General features: G+C 39.3%; 1 protein-coding gene across 5 annotated transcripts in view; it reads left to right on the forward strand.

The window, feature by feature from the left end:
* CDC123 (cell division cycle 123) overlaps positions 1 to 20,909 on the forward strand; it is a 59,900-nt gene that overhangs the window by 27,647 nt on the left and 11,344 nt on the right. For 4 of the 5 annotated variants that reach the window (XM_045464576.1, XM_045464579.1, XM_045464578.1 and 1 more), the window contains 4 exons: positions 11,980 to 12,028; positions 16,113 to 16,188; positions 17,821 to 17,943; positions 19,358 to 19,386. In XM_045464576.1, the coding sequence (XP_045320532.1) occupies positions 11,980 to 12,028; positions 16,113 to 16,188; positions 17,821 to 17,943; positions 19,358 to 19,386 (277 nt within the window). The remainder of the gene's footprint in view (positions 1 to 11,979; positions 12,029 to 16,112; positions 16,189 to 17,820; positions 17,944 to 19,357; positions 19,387 to 20,909) is intronic. The other variant, XM_045464580.1, reaches the window with a different exon arrangement.

The following is a 20,909-nucleotide window of genomic DNA, read 5'->3' on the forward strand; positions in this document are numbered from 1 at the left end:
TTTACCTGTACTGATATTTTTGGTTCATCTACAGAAGAAAGCTTCGTATTGTTTTGATATTTCATTGTCCACCTTTTATGATCATGTTGGCACAGATATTACTAGGTGTTTGGTGGCCCTTGTTTTAGTAATAATGCAGTGGCATTTCCATTCCTGGAGAGACCCTCTGGTTAGAGGAAGTGATGGCTATCTTCTTTGTCCATTATAAAGCCTTTTTTTTTTTTTTTTTTTTTTTAAAGTAGGTTTCATGCCCAGCGTGGAGCCTAATGCAGGACTTGCAGTCATGACCCTGAGATCAAGACCTGAGCTGAGATCAAGAGTCAGACGCGGGGTACCTGAGTGTCTCAGTCCGTTAAGCATCCGACTTTGGCTCAGGTCATGATCCCATGTTTGTGGGTTCGATCCCCGCATCAGGCTCTGTGCTGACAGCTCAGAGCCTGCAGCCTGCTTAAGATTCTAGGTCTCCCTCTCTTTCTGCCCCTCCTTCTCTCTCTACCCCTTCCTTGCTGTCTGCCTCTCCCCTGCTCGTGGTCTGTCTCTCAAAACATAAAATAAAAACTTAAAAAAAATTAAGTCGGATGCTTAACCAGCTGAGCCACCCAGGCACCCCCATTATAAAGCTTTTTGATATCTAATGCTTTAAGTAAAGAGGCCTTAAAATACATTACATTAAAAAATGCTCTGTACCTGTTAGTTCTTCAGATACAGGCTTTCATGTACCTTTAATACTAGTTGCATTGAGAGTATGAGGACATCTTTTCCTTTCCAAAAATAGCTGTCAGTCACTTTTAATTCTCTGTGGCTATTGGTGTTTTACATCACCTTTGCAGTTTGGTGAATTGCTGCTTCTTCCCAGCTCACCTCTCTCTCTCCTTGTGCATGAATGTAACCGGGACTCCAGTAGAAGATGGAAATACCCACCAGTTTTTGATTTTTGCATGAGGGGGAAGTAAAGTCAGCAAGTGAATTTGAGGCTCCGGATTAAGAGCGTTTACCCGAAGAATACCAGCCTTCTCTTAGTCTAAATAATTGAGAGTCGGCAGGAGCAAACCCCAAGCACGGAGCTTGCAGCCTTTCATCTGGGTGGCTCTGAGTCATCACCCATTTCTGGAAACGTTTGTTGGTAGTAAGCTGCATGCCAGTAAGTCTTGTCACTGCGCAGAAATCTTTATTGACAGGATCTCCACCGAAAAATGAACTTGTGTCATATTAGTCCTTTCAGGACCCCTTAAAGATTAAATTAGGAGTCTAATTTTTTAAAGTAGACAGGATTGTATTAATGGTTTAATCTCTTTCCTTCTGTTGGCTAGAAAATTGGCCTAAATCTGTTTAGTAATTTGTTTGCACAAGTTAGTTACTAGAGCCCAAACCAGAATATGATCTCAGTCAACGTCATGCTAAATGTTTACAGTATTTTATAGTAAGGTTAGGTTATAGTAAGGTTATAAATGCCTCCCCCCCTAGCAATGCTTCAAATTAAAATATAGTAAAATATTGTAAAGAACTTAATTTTATAAGAATTTAATTACTAAATAATAAGGAATATTATAAATAATAATAAATATAAGCATAGACCATAATAAGGCATTATGGGGTATTATATAATCTGTGATATGTGTAAGATTATATAATACTATGAAAGTGACATTATGTTGTTTATACTATTTTGGGGCTTGCCTCAAAAAAAGAAACAAAGACATTACAGTTAACAGAGGGCCAACTCAAAGTACTTGACACATGCGGAGTTTTAGAAAATATATTATTTAACAAGGACTCTGGAACTTGGGTGTTTCTGGGGTTGGTTGAGCAGGTCCTCGAGGTGTCCAGGGACCCCGGCTCTTTCAGTGTTTACGCACTCTCATCCTTGGCTCGCTGGCTTGGTATCTGGGATTATCACCCGATGGTTACGTGATTGCTGCTGCGGTTCTGAACATCACATGAAGACCTGACAGTATCTGCACCAGAAGTAGAAGGGGGGGTGTGTTTCCTCTCACTCTTCTCCGTGTGTGAGCCAGTAGAGCATTCTGGAAGCTCCCCGGGAGACTTCCTGTCAGACTCATTGGTCGCACAGTGTGACCAGCCTAATCCAGCGATGGTCAGGGAACAGGAATGCCGTGACTGGTTTGGACCGGGGCTGTCACACGTGAGCACGCGTCAGAATCACCTGATGGGTTTGGTGAAACAGAGATTGGGTTGCTGGTCCCCTCCCCGAGTTTCGGTTCAGTAGGCTGGGAGCCGGGTGCAAGAATAATACAATTTCTAAAATATTCCCAGGTTATCCTGATGATGCTTGGGCAGGTCCACACCTTGAGGACCGCTGAGATTAACCGGCACGTGCATCCCTGGCATTCGGGAGGGTAACGAGAACGTGAGTGCTTCCCGATGTGTTAGCAAGGATGGAGGTTGGAAAGAGCTAGCGGGAGACCAGTACTGTCGGCCACAGCTGTAATCCAAGACAGAATATTAAATACTCCTCTTTTTCCGGTTCCTCAACTGGTTATGGTACACAGGAAGCTTTAAAAAGTGGAAGTTGAAATATGACACATTGAACGCAGTGTGTCTGCACTGTACTCACTGAGCAAGTTATTGGCCCAGAGGTAAACATTTTATGTGGTTAGACTTGTCGAATATCATGGCTGCTTTCAGTAGTTATTTTCTTGATTAAGTGGCACTTCAGTAGGCCAAGGCAAGAAAATAATATTTGCTATTCAATTGGCATTTAGAAGAAAGGGCTGAGCAAATAAAAAAATTAATCCATTAAGTGTTTCTCTGAGGGACTTGTCACTTATGAGATAGGTTTGACCAGAGGTCAGGAAATTTCACTTGGCTTAGTAATTTAACTGCTATGCTCGACATAATTTGTATGCATTTTTTTTTAATGTTTATTTTTGAGAGAGAGAGAGAGCACAAGTAGGGGAGGGACAGAGAGAGAGGGAGACAGAGTCTGAAGCAGGCTCCAGGCTCTGAGCTGTCAGCACAGAGCCCGACGCAGGGCTCGAACCCACGAACTGTGAGATCATGACCTGAGTCGAAGTCGGACGCTCAGCCAACTGGGCCACCCAGGCTCCCCAGTTTGTATGCATTCTTAAGATTATTACAAAACTGGTTATTAAACATAAAATTCAGCAAATAGTCTCAGGAGTAAAATTTTGTGTGTGAGTTAGACCTTTATGATTAAAAAAAAAATTTTTTTTTTTTAATGTTTATGTTTTGAAGGAGAGAGACACAGAGCTTGAGCAGGGAAGGGGCAGAGAGAGAGAGAGAGAGGGAGACACAGAATCCGAAGCAGGCTCCACTCTCTAAGCTGTCAGCACAGAGCCCGATGCTGGGCTCGAACTCAACAAGCTGTGAAGTTGTGACCTGAGCCGAAGTCGGACGCTCAGCCGACTAAGCCACACAGGCACCCCTGTGCCTTGTGACTTTTAAGACCCATTTAATTAGTTGACACTTTTCTGCTATAGATTATATTAATTTTAGATAGCATATTTTATCTTTTTGAAGAAACATTCTATGAAAATAATTTTTTTTAATTTTTTTTTTTTTTTTTTTTTTACGTTTATTTATTCTTGAGACAGAGAGAGACAGAGAATGAACGGGGGAGGGTCAGAGAGAGGGAGACACAGAATCTGAAACAGGCTCCAGACTCTGAGCTGTCAGCACAGAGCCTGACGACACGGGGCTCGAACTCACGGACCATGAGATCATGACCTGAGCCGAAGTCGGCCGCTTAACTGAGCCACCCAGGTGCCCCTCTATGAAAATTTGAATGAACACACCCAATGATCCTTTGTTCAGTATCGTTTTATTTTTATCTTTCCTTTTCTACCACGTGTGAAATCTGAAATGGAGTCTGTGCCCCAGTGCTCCTAACTTGGTTCCTCACAAGCAGTAAAGTCTACAACACCACAACTTTGATACTGCATGTCCCCTGGCTTTACAGTTTTCTTTTCTCTTTTTTTTTTTTTCTGCCCATGATTTATACTTTTTCTTATACTTAATAATTGATTCCTCTGAGGTATAATGTCAGCTTTCAAGTTTTTTAAAACGCTTACCAACGAGAATTGTGCCCTAGTAAAACATCTAGGATGGCATGCCACTTTAAAGCATTAATGATTGTGGTTACTGCCACTTGAGAAAACTTTGGTGATGATGTTTTCTCATTACTTAATAAAAATGCTGAAATTGCGATCTCAGTCAGTGGACTTAGGCTATACTAAGTTACCCACGGTAAATTCATACAGGTGATACTCTCAAAGTTTACCAACACCATGATTCTCCTTCCCCCCACCTGCCATGTGATGGGCACAAATTAGAGACCATCCCATGTGAGTAGGTGATCTTGTAAATCTGTACCTGCGATGCCAGAGTCTCACCCCTTACCCCCAGCAAATAGGATTCATCTTCAACTTAAATGTTTTCCACTGGTGTATTCTGTTTTCATCTCCCTCTAGCTCTTTCTTGTACAGTGTATTTCTTAATCATAGCACAGCTCAACAGAGTGCAGGTACATTGTAGCCTTTCTCTTCCTCTCTCTTTGTAATGAGGCATGGGACACATTCTGCATCATCTTCTGTAAACTAGATAGAATACATCCATATTTTCCTGATTGTGCTCCCGCTCTTCCACTCACCTGCATCCTTATCATTAAACGTATCATATTCTCTTTTGATGTGTGAAATATTTGGAATAGCATAATAAAAACTTGCTGAGCACAGTTAGGAAGTTAACAGAAAAAAAGTATGTCAATCTTAAGACATGTTTAGGGCATGATGTGTAGGGCATGATGAATAGGCCTGTTACACTAAGACCTCTTGGCCGATAGAAAATGCAACCTTGTTTAAGTCGAGGGAATGATGTGGGCAGTAGCTTGAGTAGAAGTGAAAGACAAAAAAGATGGCCCTCTGCCTGCCACTCACCAGTGCTGGCCAAGCACAGTCCCTGCAGTTTGGGGCTAGGACCTACCTTTTATTTCCTTTCTTTTAAAAAAAATTTTTAATGTTTTTACTTATTTTTGAGACAGAGACAGAGCATGAGCAGGGGAGGGGCAGAGAGAGAGGGAGACACAGAATCCGAAGCAGGCTCCAGGCTCTGAGCTGTCAGCGCAGAGCCCGTCTTGGGGCTGGAACTCATGGACTGTGAGATCATGACCTGAGCCGAAGTCGGACGCTGGACACTTAACTGAATGAGCCACCCAGGCGCCCCTTCTTTCTTTTTTACAAATTCGGCTCTAGAACATTTCTTTGAAAACTTCTTGTTAACTAATTTCAAAATATATTAAAAATACACTGGCATAATTTCATAGTAGCTTTCATCAGAATAGACTTTTAGGTTTTGTTGCTTTTTCCCAAAGTAAAATCTTTATTTTTGTATATCGAGAATTCTTTTTATTTTGTAATTCCCATTGTAGGTAATGCAATGTTCATCCTTAATGACATTTGTGTTTATTTCAGAGTTTTAATGGCGAGCTAGAGGAACTGTAATTGTAGTTCAGTACAGGGGCCTCCTTTCTATCCAGACTGTAAAGCAGGGAGTTCAGTACTACTTTCTCTTGTTACCTTGTTGAAAATTTCAATCAAAGAAATTACCCAAGTTAAAATAAAATACTAACCCAGGTGTCGTAGACTCTGGGTCTAGAGTTCTCTCTGATCCAGCAAGAAAGCGGGGGCAGGATTGAAAATGTAAGAGAGGCCCATGTCCCAGAGGAGACAAGAGCCCCGAGTAAGGGTCCTTGCTCCATTTTTATTAGGATCAGAAGGCTGACAAACATAGCGATGGATGTGCACAAAGACAAGGAAATCCCGAACTTTAACTCCTGGCTGGGCCTGATGAAAGGGGGTTTGGGTCAATACAAAACAAAATCCTGGCGCTGGGCCGAAGGTTGTTTACAGCTGACTTGAGGCCCCACCTCTGTTTACTTAAACTGGCGTAGGGGACAAGAAAGACGGAGATTGCTACCTCAGGGTCAGCAAGGCACCTTTCTTTTGCTAACTAGCTCCGCCCTTGGAAACTTCGCCCCGCAGGGGTCCATAGCCCTATTTACCTGTTTACCTAATTTGGTCCTTCCTTCCTGTGAAAGCAGCTTTCTGCTATTGTACTAAATTGGGGGGGGGGGGGTGTTACCACCCTGAATACCTAATCTTGTTTACCTCATCATGGATGTCTTCATCCTGAGATTCCCTATTCCTATACTTTTGTCCTATACTGGGGGCCTTTGTCCCGCTTTACCTGTACTGGGGGCCTTTGCCTTTACCTAATCTTGTTTACCCAAACTTGGGTATGTACAACCTATGGCTTTCTAATTCTTTATGCCTTGTTAACCCATCGCTGCAGGCTCAGGGAATTCTTAAGCTTATTCCCCACACCCAGGAAAAAAATTTTTAAAAACCAACATGGTCATAAGTGTATATGAAAATGGCTATTAAGTGCTAATCTAATATAGCTAGGCTGGTCAGATTGGCAGATCTTCAAATGCGATTCAGAATGTTCTTATTTGTAGGTATAAAAGAACTTTAAGAAACTGATCATTAATTTCTGGTTCTGCCTAAGTAACAGGCTAAGATAACTTGAAAAATGTTTTGTTACAAGTATCTAAAAATGCTAGATAAGATATGAGCTACGACACAAAAATGTAAGTCACAGCTGTAACGACACAAAAATGTAAGTCACAGCTGAATTCACAAGAAACAAACGGCAATCCCAGATGCAAGAAATGGAAAGAGGATGGAAAATCAGACGCTTAGGTAGATAAGCCTTTTGGGGACGGTTACCAGAACTGATAAGGGACATAACTTTTAATCCCTTACTGGGACTGGAGGCCGAGCATTAAGCCAAAATGAAGTAAAGTTCTGGAAAAGAGACCCTACTGCACCTCCAGTAAAGGATGAACTAGAAAACAATTCATCCACTGGCACAGAGACCAGGAGGCAGAACTGAAACTCCTTGCGCTTTGGGTTTTGCATTTTAAAGTGTTGAGACCTCAGGCCTCTACCTCACAAGGAACTTGGAGTACAAATTTAAACCACCTGTCTGGTTGGAGCTCTCCCAAACTAAGACATTAAGGTAAAAGCCAGTCCCTGAATCATTTTACCCTTGAGGCACCTAGAAGATGCAAACACAAAGTGCTCTGGAAAGACTTCGGCAACCCAGGCCTCAGGGGAACCCTCAGAGAAATGAGCTGCACCAGATGGGTGCTTTCGGCAAAAATACGGAAATACTTGAGGAAACGGCACACCAGGCCCCCGAACTAGACGACAGGCAAGAGGAAGTAGAGCTGTATGAATTTAAAAGCAGAAGTCTCAAAGATAATGTAAATGACGTGTTTTAATTACTTACACTCATAAAAAGAATCGATACTCGTAGAACAAGTTTTAGGTTTGTTCATTTACATAGAAGGATTGTAAAAATTCCAGTGTTGTTAGTACTGTAATCATCTTACTCATTTTACTCTTTTAAACCTGCCTTCTCCAGAATGTAAATGGAATCTAAATATTCACACACAGCGTTCTTTGCAGTATTTCAGCTGAGCTCCTGTAAATGTTATTATTGACTGGCTCTGCTCTTGTAGGGTCTGTACCCGACCATTTGGTTAATCATCTTAGTATGAAAAAGCCTTCTACAGTAATCCCACATACCACAGACATTCTCATTTCTACCTTTTGAAGCTAGTCAGGTTTTTAAAATAACATTAAATGCTAAACCAATCAACACTTAAATAATGTTACAAGATGGGAGAATGCAAATATGTTTTAAAATGTATACCTGTTTTGGGACCTCTGGGTGGCTCAGTGGGTTGAGTGTCTGACTCTTGATTTGGGCTCGGGTCATGATCCCAGGGTCATGGGATCGAGCCCCGCATCATGCGCTGCACTGAGATTGGAACTTGGTTGAGGTTCTCTTTCTCGCTCTCTCGCTCTCGCTCTCTCCCTCCTTCCCCCTCCCTCTACCATTCTCCCGCTCACTCATTCTCTCTCTAAAATAAAAATTAAAAAAATAAAATGTGTATCTGTTTTGAAGTAGCAATATGAGGATTAACCAAGTGAAATCAGTATTGGTAGGAATATTGAAGCATTAAAAATATTCAACAATGAATACATGGATTTTGGAATTGTGCCTTTTGGGTTTCCTGTAGTGTTTTAAAAATAGGTAGATATAGAACCTTAATCTACCTTGTTCTTTATAGAATATTAGTAAGAACTATCCTCTGTTACCAGACATATAAAAAGTATGCCACCCACACGATTAAAGTCACATTTCAAAAATACAGATGGTCCTAGTTCTGTGACTACACTAACCATTAAGATAATACCCTGTTATTTTGTCCTTTGTCATCTCTCTGCTTTCATCTCCCTGTATGTTGTAGATACATTTATGTTAAGAAAAGACAGGCAGTCAGTTCAATTTTAACATGATAATGAACTATTGGTTAGTTGGAAGCCAAAATATTAACTTTTTTTCTATTGAAATAGAATGGACATAACGTTATATTTCAGGTGTACCACATGACGATTCCATATTGGTATATGTTCCAAAATGTAAATTATTAACTTGTAAACTTGAATTGGTTTCTTATAAAAGCAATACATGTATACTTTGTACTTTTATGTATGTTTTAATTCTTAAAATTAGAAGGTAAAATTAAAGTGTATAGATATATATGTTTTAAGGATAAATGGGAAATGTTTTAAGGATAAAAGGAATTTTTATGATAGAATTCATAAAATAATTAGCAATTTTTTACTAATTAAAACGTTTAGACTGTTAAACTAGGAAGAAAAAGTGAGGGATCTTTTGAAATGAAGAAAAGTTTATTATGTGGACTATTAAAAAAGATGGTCAAAGACTTTTATTTAGATGCATCTGGTATTTGTGGTATTTTGTTGTGGTTTTGTTTGTTTGTTTGTTTCTTTTTGCTGAAATCTGTGAGCTTCAGCAGCAGCTGGACGAGGGTTTCATACCCTCCCTACCACTAGCTTGATCTCTCACCTTTCAGAGCCTTGGTGTCCTCATGTGATAAATGTGGATATTAATAGCACTTTCTCACAGAACTTTTGAAAGGATTAAATGAGATAGCAAATGTAAGATCCTTCCTTTGGTGCCCATTCAAGAATACAGGGAAAACCCACTGCTTTTTAACAAAGCACATTGAGTGTACTTCTCTTTGCAATTCAGATTTTATCAACCGATGCCCAGTTGTTAGTAGGGATAAAAGTTTTTTTCTGAGGACCTCTGCCAGCCAAATAAATTAGAATTGTTTCTGTTTGGAGTATAGGTCAAAAATGATTACAGAGAATTCCAACCTAATCGAATGTTCAGGGAAATTTAAAAGCTTTTGTTTAAAAAAAAATTTTTTTTAATGTTCATTTTTGAGAGAGAGAGAGAGCACGCACGTGCGCTTGAGTGTGAGTGGGGGAAGGGCAGAAAGAGAGAGAGAGAGACAGACAGACAGACAGACAGACACAGAATCCCAAGCAGGCTCCAGGCTCCAAGCTGTCAGCACAGAGCCCAATGCGGGGCTCGAACTCACGAACTGCGGGATCATGAACTGAGCTGAAGTCGGTCACTTAACCTACTGAGCCGCCCAGGTGCCCCCTAAAATCTTTGGAAACTCAATTTTACTTTAAATTGCTTAAAAGAGATCTTTTTTTTTTTCTTTTAAAGAGATCTTTAAAAGTATTTTCTCTTTTGTTTGCGTGGTGTTTTGTTTTGTGTTTGTTGTTGTTTTTTTTAATAACAGTGTCTCTCCACCACAAGTTTTGCTCACTCTTTGTTAGTATTCTCCAAGGTTCTGTCATGTGCCTGAGGTGATCCCTTCCATTTACTTCTCAGCTTTATCTCTTACACCCATGGGATCACCTCCAGATAATTGTCTCCAATTCCTCCTTCTCTTTGAGTTTCTTAATTTCCATTTGCTTCCTAGACGTCTCTTTGCCGTTCTCCCGGATGTCTCCAGCTCTCCACATGCAAACATAATTCCCTTCCATCGTTCTCTCACCCGTCAGCTGCTTTTCTTCCGGTCTCAGTGAATGGACTCCCATCACCTGCCAGCCAGTCATTGATGACCTCAGTCATCTCGACCTCTTTCTCCCTCACCCCTCACTTCTACCAGGGCACCAGGCCACATTGGCTTTGCCTCCTGAATATCTTTACATCGTGCTTTCCTCCTTCCCTGCTCCCGCTGCGACAGCTAGACCCTCATCTCTCCCCAGGGCTATCGGACGGAGCCTTCTGACTGGTTCTCTGCCTCCCTACTTGCCACCCCCCCCACAGGCTATCCAGTACCGCTGCCACAGTGAAAGCCCTCCTGCGTTTAGAAACTTGGAGCGCCCCGTTGTCTGTGTAATGAAGTACAGACTCCCTAGGGAGGCAAGAGCCTTCACAATCTGAATGCTCCTCCCTATCCCAAATTTCTCTCCAACCTCATCTTTTTTTTTTTTTTAATTGGAGTATAGTTGACACAACGTTACATTAGTTTCAGGTGTGAAACAGTGATTTACCAAGTCTGTGTTTTATGGTTTGCTGAGCATACGTGTAGCTACCGTCTGTCCCCATACAGCGCCGTTACAGTCCCACTGACTAGATTCCCTTTGTTGTGCCTTTTATCCCTGGGACTTATTCTCTAACTGGAAACCTGCATCTCCCAGTCCCCTTCACTTTTTGCCCGCCCCCCTACTGCCCTCCCCTCTGGCAACCATCAGCTTGTTCTCTGTATTTATGAGTCTATTTCTTATATGAGTCTGTTTTTGCTTTTTGTTTGTTTAACTTAAGCCTCGTATCTTCTTAATCCATTCATCTATCTGTGAACACTTAGGCTGCTTCCTTATCTTGGCTGTTGTAAGTAATGCTGCAATAAACATAGGGGTGCGCGAATCTCTTTTTGAATTAGTGTTGTGTTTTTCTTTGAGTAAATACCCAGTAGTGGGATTACTAGATCATATGGTAGTTCTACTTTTAATTTTGTGAATACCTTCCATACGGTTTTCCATAGTGGCTGTGCCAGTTTGCATGCCCACCAGCGGTGCGCGAGGTCTAAGCCCATCTTTTGGCAGTTCTCCCCTTGCATTCTGCATTCCCATCAGGGCCCATCTGCAGTAGTTCTCCACATTCTGCATGGCCGTTCTCATTTCTCGTCCTGCTTTAGCACATGCTTCCCTCTGCCTTAAATGTGGACCTTCCCTTCCTGCTGACTGAAGCTTTCCTGACCTCCCTCCTCCCTATACAATGGAGAGCTAATCCATTTTTCCTTTATGCTGCCAGAGTATTTTTATTTTTACTTCCAGTGTTTTAAGTTCTTTGTCTACTTGTTAGGCGTTCCCCATTAGACTAACCTCCTAAAGAACAGGGGACTTAAGTGATTTTAGCATTCCTGGTGTCTGGCCGGTCCTTGGCATAGGGAGGTATTTAATAAAGGCATTTAATACCTGAAAAATTGTTCATGAAATGGAGGATTTTTAGAGTGGAAAGCAGTTTACTTAAGGAATGAGTAGTTCTATCAAATATTTTTTTAAATGGCATGCAGTGGAAGGGTTAGATTATAACTTTGTGTGGCTTTAGATGGTAGAGTTGATGTCAACAGAGAAGTAGACTTCTGGTTTAGCCATAAAAAAGAAGGCAATGAGTATTGTAAAACCTCAGCACTGGCCTGCCTTCATTTGGAATCTATCTTCAGATAATCTGAGTTGTAGTCCTGGCTTGGTCACTAAATTTGGTCTTTTCTGGGTCTAAGTTTCTTTGTTTTTTTTTTGACCGAAAAATGCAAGTAACGCTTATACGGTTGTTTTGAGGACTGGTGAAATAACATCTCAGAGTGCCTCGGTTATCGTCTGATGTTCGATAGTGCTTAATAAAGGTTTATTGTATTTGAATTAGCCTCCTGTTTCTGGATGCTTCTAGTAAAACCTACTCTCACATTGAATGTAAGTAATGTGTGTACATAAACTGGCACCATAAAAAAGATTCAATTGCCTTTTTTTTCTCTTAAAGATTTATTCATTGTACTGATGATTCTCCAGATCCTTGTATAGAATATGAGGTAAGGATTTATTTTTTTAATTTTGATGAAATTGATAATCCTAGATGAAGATGTTTTGAAAATTGCTATTTATTCTTAAGCAGAATGAATAAATTTTTTTGGATCAATCTCTCTGGCAATCTAGAAGCACTGAATTTTTAAATTTATGAAAAATACATACAAATATATACACACATGCATACAAAGTGTATATATATATATATATATATATATATATATATTTATATATATATTTATATACTATAGAATGTACATATTTTGTAATAACACAAATAGCTTTGTACCCACCATGTAGCTTAACCTGGGTAAGCTTTTTAACCTGGTATATGAAGAAAAATAGTGATCATCATTTTACTGTTTAGGCCCAGTGGCCCTTCTTATTTTTGTGTTGTTGATTCATTTTGCAAATTACATGCAGAAGTAAGAATGAAAGGATAGTGAAAATGTTATTAGAAGTAGCAGTGAGAATTCAGACATAGCAAAACCAAATTTATATTCTGTATTTTCCTAGTTTGAGGGTATTTTACACTCCTCACCCATGCCCATCCCAACATCAGCTGTCACTAGTGAATCTGGAACATACTTTTCTTTGAAATCCTGACTCCAGGTTTCAGCTACATGCCTGATAGGCTCTTGCTTATTATCATCACTCCTGGTTCTTCCTGCACTTGGCTTGTCAAAATGTAACACTTTTGAAAACTTTGATAGCTTGTAATTTGTTGAAGAGAGTGGCCAGCCTGCTCCATAATTGCAAACCATTTGCATTTTGGGATTTATGACACCAATTAGAATCAGTTCACTGGTCTTTTAAAAAAATTCTTCATTGTTTGCTTCCGCTCACTTTTGTACACATGTGCTTTCAAAACTTGTCCATTGACTCACTGTATCACTTGATACAGTTAAAGCGTATATTGATGTATCTTCTGTGATCATGCCATGGTGTGGAATAATTTACTATTTACCTAGGCCACTGAACTGGATCTCTTAGTACTTGTAATGGAGCTTTTTATGTACCATTAGTGAAGGTTTTTTTGGCTTAATAGCACAGTATGAGCATTTTCCCAAATCATTAAACATTTTTATAACATTATTTCTGTGCACATATTATATTCTTGTCTCTTGTTTCATTGAACAAACATCTATTAAACACCTGCTGTATCTTATTACTTGGTGCTTGAAAACACAGTGACAAAGATCGTTTCTCTAGTCTGCCCTGAGGCATGATCTTTGTTGAGATGTCATCTTCTGTCCCTAAGATTCATTTCCCCAGCGATTTGTGCTTTTATTGGTTTTTTGGGAATATCCTATCATCATGTTAAGGCACAGCATTTAAAACTCAGTTTTAAAAGCTCAGGAAAGTAATACTAGAATAATTAAAATGAAAAAAGTTGTAAGCAGAATCCTGGATGGTCGTGTATTCCTTTTGTGTATATTTAAAAAGATACGTACGTGTACTCCATGCTCCTGTATTCGTAGATTACTTCTGTAAAGATATGTGAGAAATTGACAGCACCGATTACCTCTGATGAGGAAGACAGAGGGACTCTATGGTCTTGCACGGTGGTGGGAGGTGGGAGGAGAATTCTTTTACCCTCATGGTTTTTTGTGTTTTTTTTTTTAACATTTATTTATTGTTGAGAGACAGAGACAGACAGAGCATGAGCAGGGGAGGGACAGAGAGAGGCAGACACAGAATCTGAAGCAGGCTCCAGGCTCTGAGCAGTCAGCACAGAGTCTGATGCGGGGCTCGAACCCACGAACTGCGAGATTATGACCTGAGCCGAAGTCAGATGCTCAATGGTCTGAGCCACCCAGGCGCCCCCGCCATGTAATTTTTTAACTGACTATAGTATATGTGCTACCTGTCCAAAACATTTTAGTAAACATTATGCAAATTCTTCCCAAAATTAATGTTTATAGCAATTGTTTATTTCTTTGTTGCTTAAGTAAATATTACTATAGCTCTAAAAAACTATATTTGGCAGTATCAGTTTTTGCTTTTTTTTTTTTTTTTTTTTGGTATTTTGAGAGAGAGTTAGGTGGGGAAAAGAGAGAATCCCAAGCAGGCTCTGTGCTGACAGCGCAGAGCCCCATGTGGGGCTGGAACTCGCAGACCGTGGGATCATGACCTGAGCTGAAATCTGGTGCTTAACTGACTGAGTCACTCCGTTGCCCCAGTATCAGCTTTTAATAGATGAGAGCAGTGTAATTTTTTAGTTTGGGGTTCTTCATTTAATAATTCATTTCTATTTTAAACATACGGCACGTAAAAAGCTTGACCAAGAGCTCACAATAATGAAAATTGAAATCAGTGCATTTTGAAATCTTAGACATATTTTAACAATGTAGATTTTTTTTTTTTTAAGAAAAGAAATTTACTATCAAAAATTTTAAAGTATCAGAAATTACGCGGAATTTACCACCTGAACATATCCTCAGTATTAGCATTTTGGCATTTAACTTCCCTTTCTTGAGATGTGTATATCTGTGTATATATATCTTCATTACTTTGCATATCATTTTTTTTTTCACTTAGTGTGAACATTTTTCCAGTTCAGTAGCTATTTTTTTATATCAGGATTTTTAGTGGCTGTTTATCCTATATATTCGCTGTTTTACTTTATAACATTCCTTAAGCACCTGTTAGTTATTACATACTTGTGCTGGGGACATAAGATGAGTAAGACCCAGTTCCTGGCCCTTAGGGAATTTGCTAGTTAGGAAGGAAAAGAGACCTGTATCAGATTGTCACAGTACAGCTTGGTATGCATGGGCTTACTCTAGAATGTTAGGTACAAGAAACTGGGAGCACAGGATATGGGAAGGGGGAATACTGAGCCCACTGGAGGGAATTCCAGGAATGAGGCTTAGAAGAATTCAGGTTCCATCTCTTAGGTCCTAAAGGGCAAAGACGTGTATGCGAAGTGTGTGCCGGGAAAAGGGAGCCTGGAGGCACTGGCCACTTGTTAGAATTAATACTTCACAGGAACAGGGCTAGTCTTTTCCAAAGAAAGGCTCAGAAGCATGCATTTGTCAACTATCCTATTTATAAAATTGTAGCAATTCAATAGTATATGAGAATTTATACATGTTAAATAATTATGGTAGTAGAACCCATTTATGACTTGGGCCATTGGTAGAATTGTTTTACTTTAAAGTAGTGGGAAAATCATGGGAGGGTTATAGGGATTTTTAGTGATAAATCATAATAATTTTATCAGCATCGTACACAATGTTGCTAAGGTAGATAACTCGGAAATCGTTTTATTTTTTTGATATACTTAAAGGGGTGAAGAACATACGAATTACAGGGCAGCTGTACACAATGATGGTAGGGTTCGACTTCATCCTTGGATATGTATATCATGTCAGAGCTCTCAGAGTGATGAGTAAGTGACAGAGATGCGTTTTGTCATAAACAGTTTCAATAGTGCTTCCCCCGCTTACTGAATTAATAGATCTGTCCCCTACGTCTCGTGATGAGAATGGTTTATGATGCCATTTTTAAAAATTTGAGCAAGCATATTTATTAAGTAAATGTTACAATTTTATGATAAATGAAAAGATACACAGGGAAAAGTGTTGTCACATGATATTTGGGGGTCTGTCTTCAAAATGCAAGTCTTGTAATTACTTTATTATTTTTTAAATTTTTATTTAAGTTCTAGTTAGTTAACATATAGTGTGATACTGGTTTCAGGAGAATTCAGTGATTCATCACTTACTACATACAACACCCAGTGCTCATCCCTAGTGCCCTCCTTAATGCCCATGTCCCATTTAGCCCATCCCCTCCCCACCTCCCTCCCCGACACACACACCTCCCCTCCAGCAACCCTCGGTTTGTTCTCTGTTGTTAAGAGTCTGGTATGGTTTGCCTTCCCCTCTCTCTTCCCCGCCCCCCCTCCCTGTGTTCATCTGTTTTGTTTCTTAAAATCCACATATGAGTGAAATGATGCCTTCTTTTCCCCAAACCATTTGATAATGGCAGTTGTTAAGATATACTTTTGACATAAAATTGTCTGTTAGACCAGTAAACATTCCCTTGTTACATAGTTTTGTTACATTTTTCCTTTGTCTACAGCTTGTTCTTCGAAAATGGTGTGAATTAATTCCGGGGGCTGAGTTCAGATGTTTTGTAAAGGAAAACAAGCTTATTGGTGAGTTTTTTTTACCCATTGAAAGAAGACAAGCCTTTTTTTTTTTTTTAAGCTTATTTATTTATTTTAATTTTTAAAAAAATTTTGTGTTAAGTAAACTACACCACACATGGGGCTTGAACTCATGACCCCCAAGATCAAGAGTTGCATGTTCTACCAACTGAGCCAGCCAGGCGTCCCTAAAGTTTATTTATTTTTAGTAATCTCTCCACCCAACGTGGGGCTTGAACGTACGACTGCAAGATCCAGAGTCACATGCCTCTAGGACTGAGCCAGTCAGGCACCCCAAGAAGACAAGCTTTTGATGAAAGCGAATTTCTAGTAATTAGGACAGGGTAATAAATCAGTGTATATTTCCGATGCTACCTCTAATCAATTGGTACTAACTCACTGGAATGCTATATTGATAATGATCCTGAGGCCATACTCAGTTTCCACAAAAAGAATCTTGTCCATTAATTATGTCTGTCTGGATTCTGGAGATGAAATGATGGTCTTGACCATCCCCAATTTAGGATATGTACCGTATTACCTGCTTTCTCCTTGGGACTTTCCTAAGTATTACTAGCAACACACTGCTTATTTTAAGCATCATAAAAAGCCAAGTTTTGGGACCTTTATTTCTATTATTGGAGCAGTGTTTATTATTCTAACCAGAGGAAATATGTGGACAAGTAAGTGCATTACTCTAAAAACCACCCGTTTTCTTCCTGTCAGATTATTATTTTGTTTGCTGTGATGTATTCAAGTTAAGTATTGAAGATAATTTTTTTTTTTTTTTGTCTTTGCATGTTTTCCATGAAGTGAAACTTGCCTTCAGCCAAGAAATGTGTGATTTAGAGTCGAATCAGCACTCTTATGTAGTGAATGTGATGTTGACATCTGTTAATTGACCTAAAAGTAACTTGGGGTGTCTGAATTTATCATATTGTTAGATAGTCCTGGAAAAACTGCAGTACAAATCCAGCTAAAGAAGGCAGTCATATTGGCATGTGATTAAGAAATTGGGCGGAAACCCTTCTTTCAGAGCAGAAAACTTTTTCCTAGGCCTAGAGCAAACTGAGAGAGTTTTTACAATAATCCCTTTAGCGTATTTGGAATAAAATCAGCAAGTAACTCTGAAGAAAGGAATGTTTACTTTTCCATGGCTTGAAACCTCAGGCTTGTGAAGGCAGGGTAGCATGTATGAGCAGGAAAAATAGCCAGTTTCTATGAAATACAATATGAACACGGAAGACCTATGGAATATTTTAAGTGTCCCAAAGAAAAGTGGGAAAGAATACTAATTTGTAGAGAATTTGATAGAAAAAATCAAAGAAGCAGAGGTTTAAAACTGCCTCTTTCATTTTTTACATTATGAACGTATTTATGACTGAGTTCTTTCCATTGTACTAAATAAAAATACTATTTCTAAAGTAAGAATGCATGATATGCAACTTAGATACAACTCCTTGAATGGGTAAGTTTTTACAACTAATAAGTTTTATATTTATATAAAATGCTGAATCATGTATAATGCATTATTCACCTGGTCTACTTTAATGCTTCTCTCAAAAAGAGGTTTAAATCATATTTTGGTGTTTTTGAAAAGAATGTTATATGATAATGGATATAAAATATTTTTCTTGTCAGGTATTTCTCAAAGGGACTATACACAGTACTATGATCATATTTCTAAACAAAAGGAAGAGATTTGCAGATGCATACAAGACTTTTTCAAGAAACACATACAGTACAAATTCTTAGATGAAGACTGTGAGTATTTTTATTGACCCAGTGAAATGAAGTACATGATGTTATTGAACCTTATTTCGTGGTGGCTCATATTTAAAAAAAATTTTTTTTTTCAACGTTTATTCGTTTTTTGATAGAGCGTGAGCAGGGGAGGGGCAGAGAGAGAGGGAGACACAGAATCCAAAGCAGACTCCAGGCTCTGAGCTGTCAGTACAGAGCCCGATGTGGGGCTCGAACACAACAGTGTGAAATCATGACCTGAGCTGAAGTCGGACGCCCAACCGACTGAGCCACCCAGGCACCCCTCATGGTGGCTCATATTTTAAAACTGGATTCAAAACATTGTATTTTCAGCATTTTGCTTTATGGCTCTTCGGTGTTACTGATGGTTTGCGTGTTGATTTTACCTGATTTAATCAGAGTCACTTTTTAATACAGAGATAGTTCTCTCTCTGTACATGTTTTATTATTCATTTTAAAGGGCTGTCTACAGAGAGCAAAATGCTTCTGTTATTCAGACTGAATTAGTTGACTGATCTACCTTTCTAGATTTTTTTATTTGAATTATCAGACAGCACCAGTTACAAAGTAAACATTTGTAACTTGTTTTTTAAGAAAGCCCATCGTGTATAAGAGTTTTCACGGATCTTAAAATTGCATCTGCTCTGATTTATATTTTTTCACTTGCCAAGTCTGTGTTCTATGGCAGATGTGATTTTAAAAAAGATCCGTCATGCCATAACCACAGCTTGGTTTTATGCTTTTCTACTACAAGTTATATTGATATCATTCCTCATCAGATGAGTTAAGTGAGTGATGTTTTTTTCACTAGTACGTATAATTTGTTTATGATGGTGAATTTGTTGAGATGATGTGTTTGAATTTTAACTATAGTTGACCTTTAAATAACACAGGTTTGAACTACATGAGCCCACTTGATGCAGATTTTTTCCTGATACATACAATATAGGGCTCTAAATATATTTTTCTTATGATTTTACTAGCATTTTTTCTCTTTATTGTAAGAATGCAGTATATGTGTATATATATATATATATATATATATATATATATATATATACGAAATACAGGTTAATCGACAATTTATGTTATTGTTAAGAATTTGGGTCACCAGTAGGCTGTTAATAGTTAAGTTTCGGGGAAGTCAGCATGCCTAGCCTCCACATTATTTAATGATCAACTGTATGAAAAGATTATGGCTGAGGGTAGACAAAAGGAAAACAAAATGATACAAATAAAACATTGTAGGCTACTTTATCATGTTTGAAAGTTTTGACACTAAGAAGCATGAAGTTCCCAATGCACTTAAATTCTGCTATTTGAGTAATAAAAATATGCATTTTAATTTTCAAAGGAGACTCAGATCATGAAAATAGTAGTTCATTGTTAACCTTGAATTTTTTCTCTTTTACAGTTGTGTTCGATGTATATAGAGACAGTAGGGTAAGTAGCAGCTCTCTGACATGCTTTAAAGTCAGAGTACAGAGTACATAGCCGTTATGCATGTAGAGGGCCCACTGCTCAAAAACTATTTTCTCAAACCAGCTAAGGTGTTGGAAATTCACAGTGCTCAAGAATCTCCTTGAACACATACTTAACGTTGGGAGACATAGTGTCTTCAGTGATTTTGTGTCACAAGTTTAGGGATTGTTAATTTCGGGGATGGCTAAATGGCTGCCTTATATCCCACTTTCCCCTTTTGTCAGTGGTCCAGGCCTGCTTAAAAAGTTCAGTTTGGGGGCGCCTGGGTGGCGCAGTCGGTTGGGCGTCCGACTTCAGCCAGGTCACGATCTCGCGGTCCGTGGTTTCGAGCCCCGCGTCAGGCTCTGGGCTGATGGCTCAGAGCCTGGAGCCTGTTTCCGATTCTGTGTCTCCCTCTCTCTCTGCCCCTCCCCCGTTCATGCTCTGTCTCTCTCTGTCCCAAAAATAGATAAACGTTGAAAAAAAAAAAAAAAAATTAAAAAAAAAAAAAAAAGTTCAGTTTGTGCCCTTAAATGTGGCCAGGAAGTTTTCCTTTGATACTTAGATAATTATTTTTAGTCAACTGAAAGACACTTAGCATGATTGGAATCGCTTATATGTTTAGAGTGAAGATGAGGATTAGTGTATTCTTTAAATCTTCCAAGTGATGGAAACTTGTGTAATGAAAAAGAAAACAAAAACCTGACTTCATACATTTTACAGCAGAGATTTCCTTATCAAGACATGCCATCTTTTCAAAGAAATTTGGGTCACTAAACATCCTGCGATTAGTGCTTATTTACTAAGCTGTTGAGAAGACAGCAGGTGTATTTTCCGAATATGTGACCATATGTTTTCCAAATGTTACCCGCCTATTTCTCACTCCCTCTCCAAGCTCGTATCAGCTTCACTGTCGTGATGCTTGCGATAACCTTTGAATCATTTGTTGGATACAAGGAAATGGCCCATATGGTCGTGTCTCAAAATAACTATTAAATGTTGACTTGCCTCTGTTTAGCCAAAAGACATCACTTCCTCTGTTTTCACCTGTCTTCAAGGGTGATAACATCTATTAAGAGTTAGAAGGAGAAATTATCAGGGCACCTGGGTGGCTCAGTCGGTTGAGCGTCCAGCTTCGGCTCAAGTCATGATCTTGCGGTCTGTGAGTTTGAGCCCAGCGTCGGGCTCTGTGCTGACAGCTCAGAGCCTGGAGTCTGCCTCGGATTCTATGTCTCCCTCTCTCTCTGCCCCTCCCCCTGCCCATGCTCTGTCTCTCTCTCTCTCTGTCTGTCAAAAATAAATAAACATAAAAAAAAAATTAAGAAAAAGAAAGAGGAATTATCATTTGAGACTTGGTAAGGAAGAGGGATGTTACTCACACTTTCTGTTTAGTGGAAAGAAACCTTAGAGAAAGGGCAGGAGGCTGGTGTGATGGCATGGATAGAAATTGGAGCTGAAAGGGGCCCAGGCTGTGGTCCTCCCTCTGCTTCTAACGGATAGATACA

The sequence above is a fragment of the Leopardus geoffroyi genome, chromosome B4 (genome assembly GCF_018350155.1).
Source record: "Leopardus geoffroyi isolate Oge1 chromosome B4, O.geoffroyi_Oge1_pat1.0, whole genome shotgun sequence".
Taxonomy (NCBI): domain Eukaryota; kingdom Metazoa; phylum Chordata; class Mammalia; order Carnivora; family Felidae; genus Leopardus; species Leopardus geoffroyi.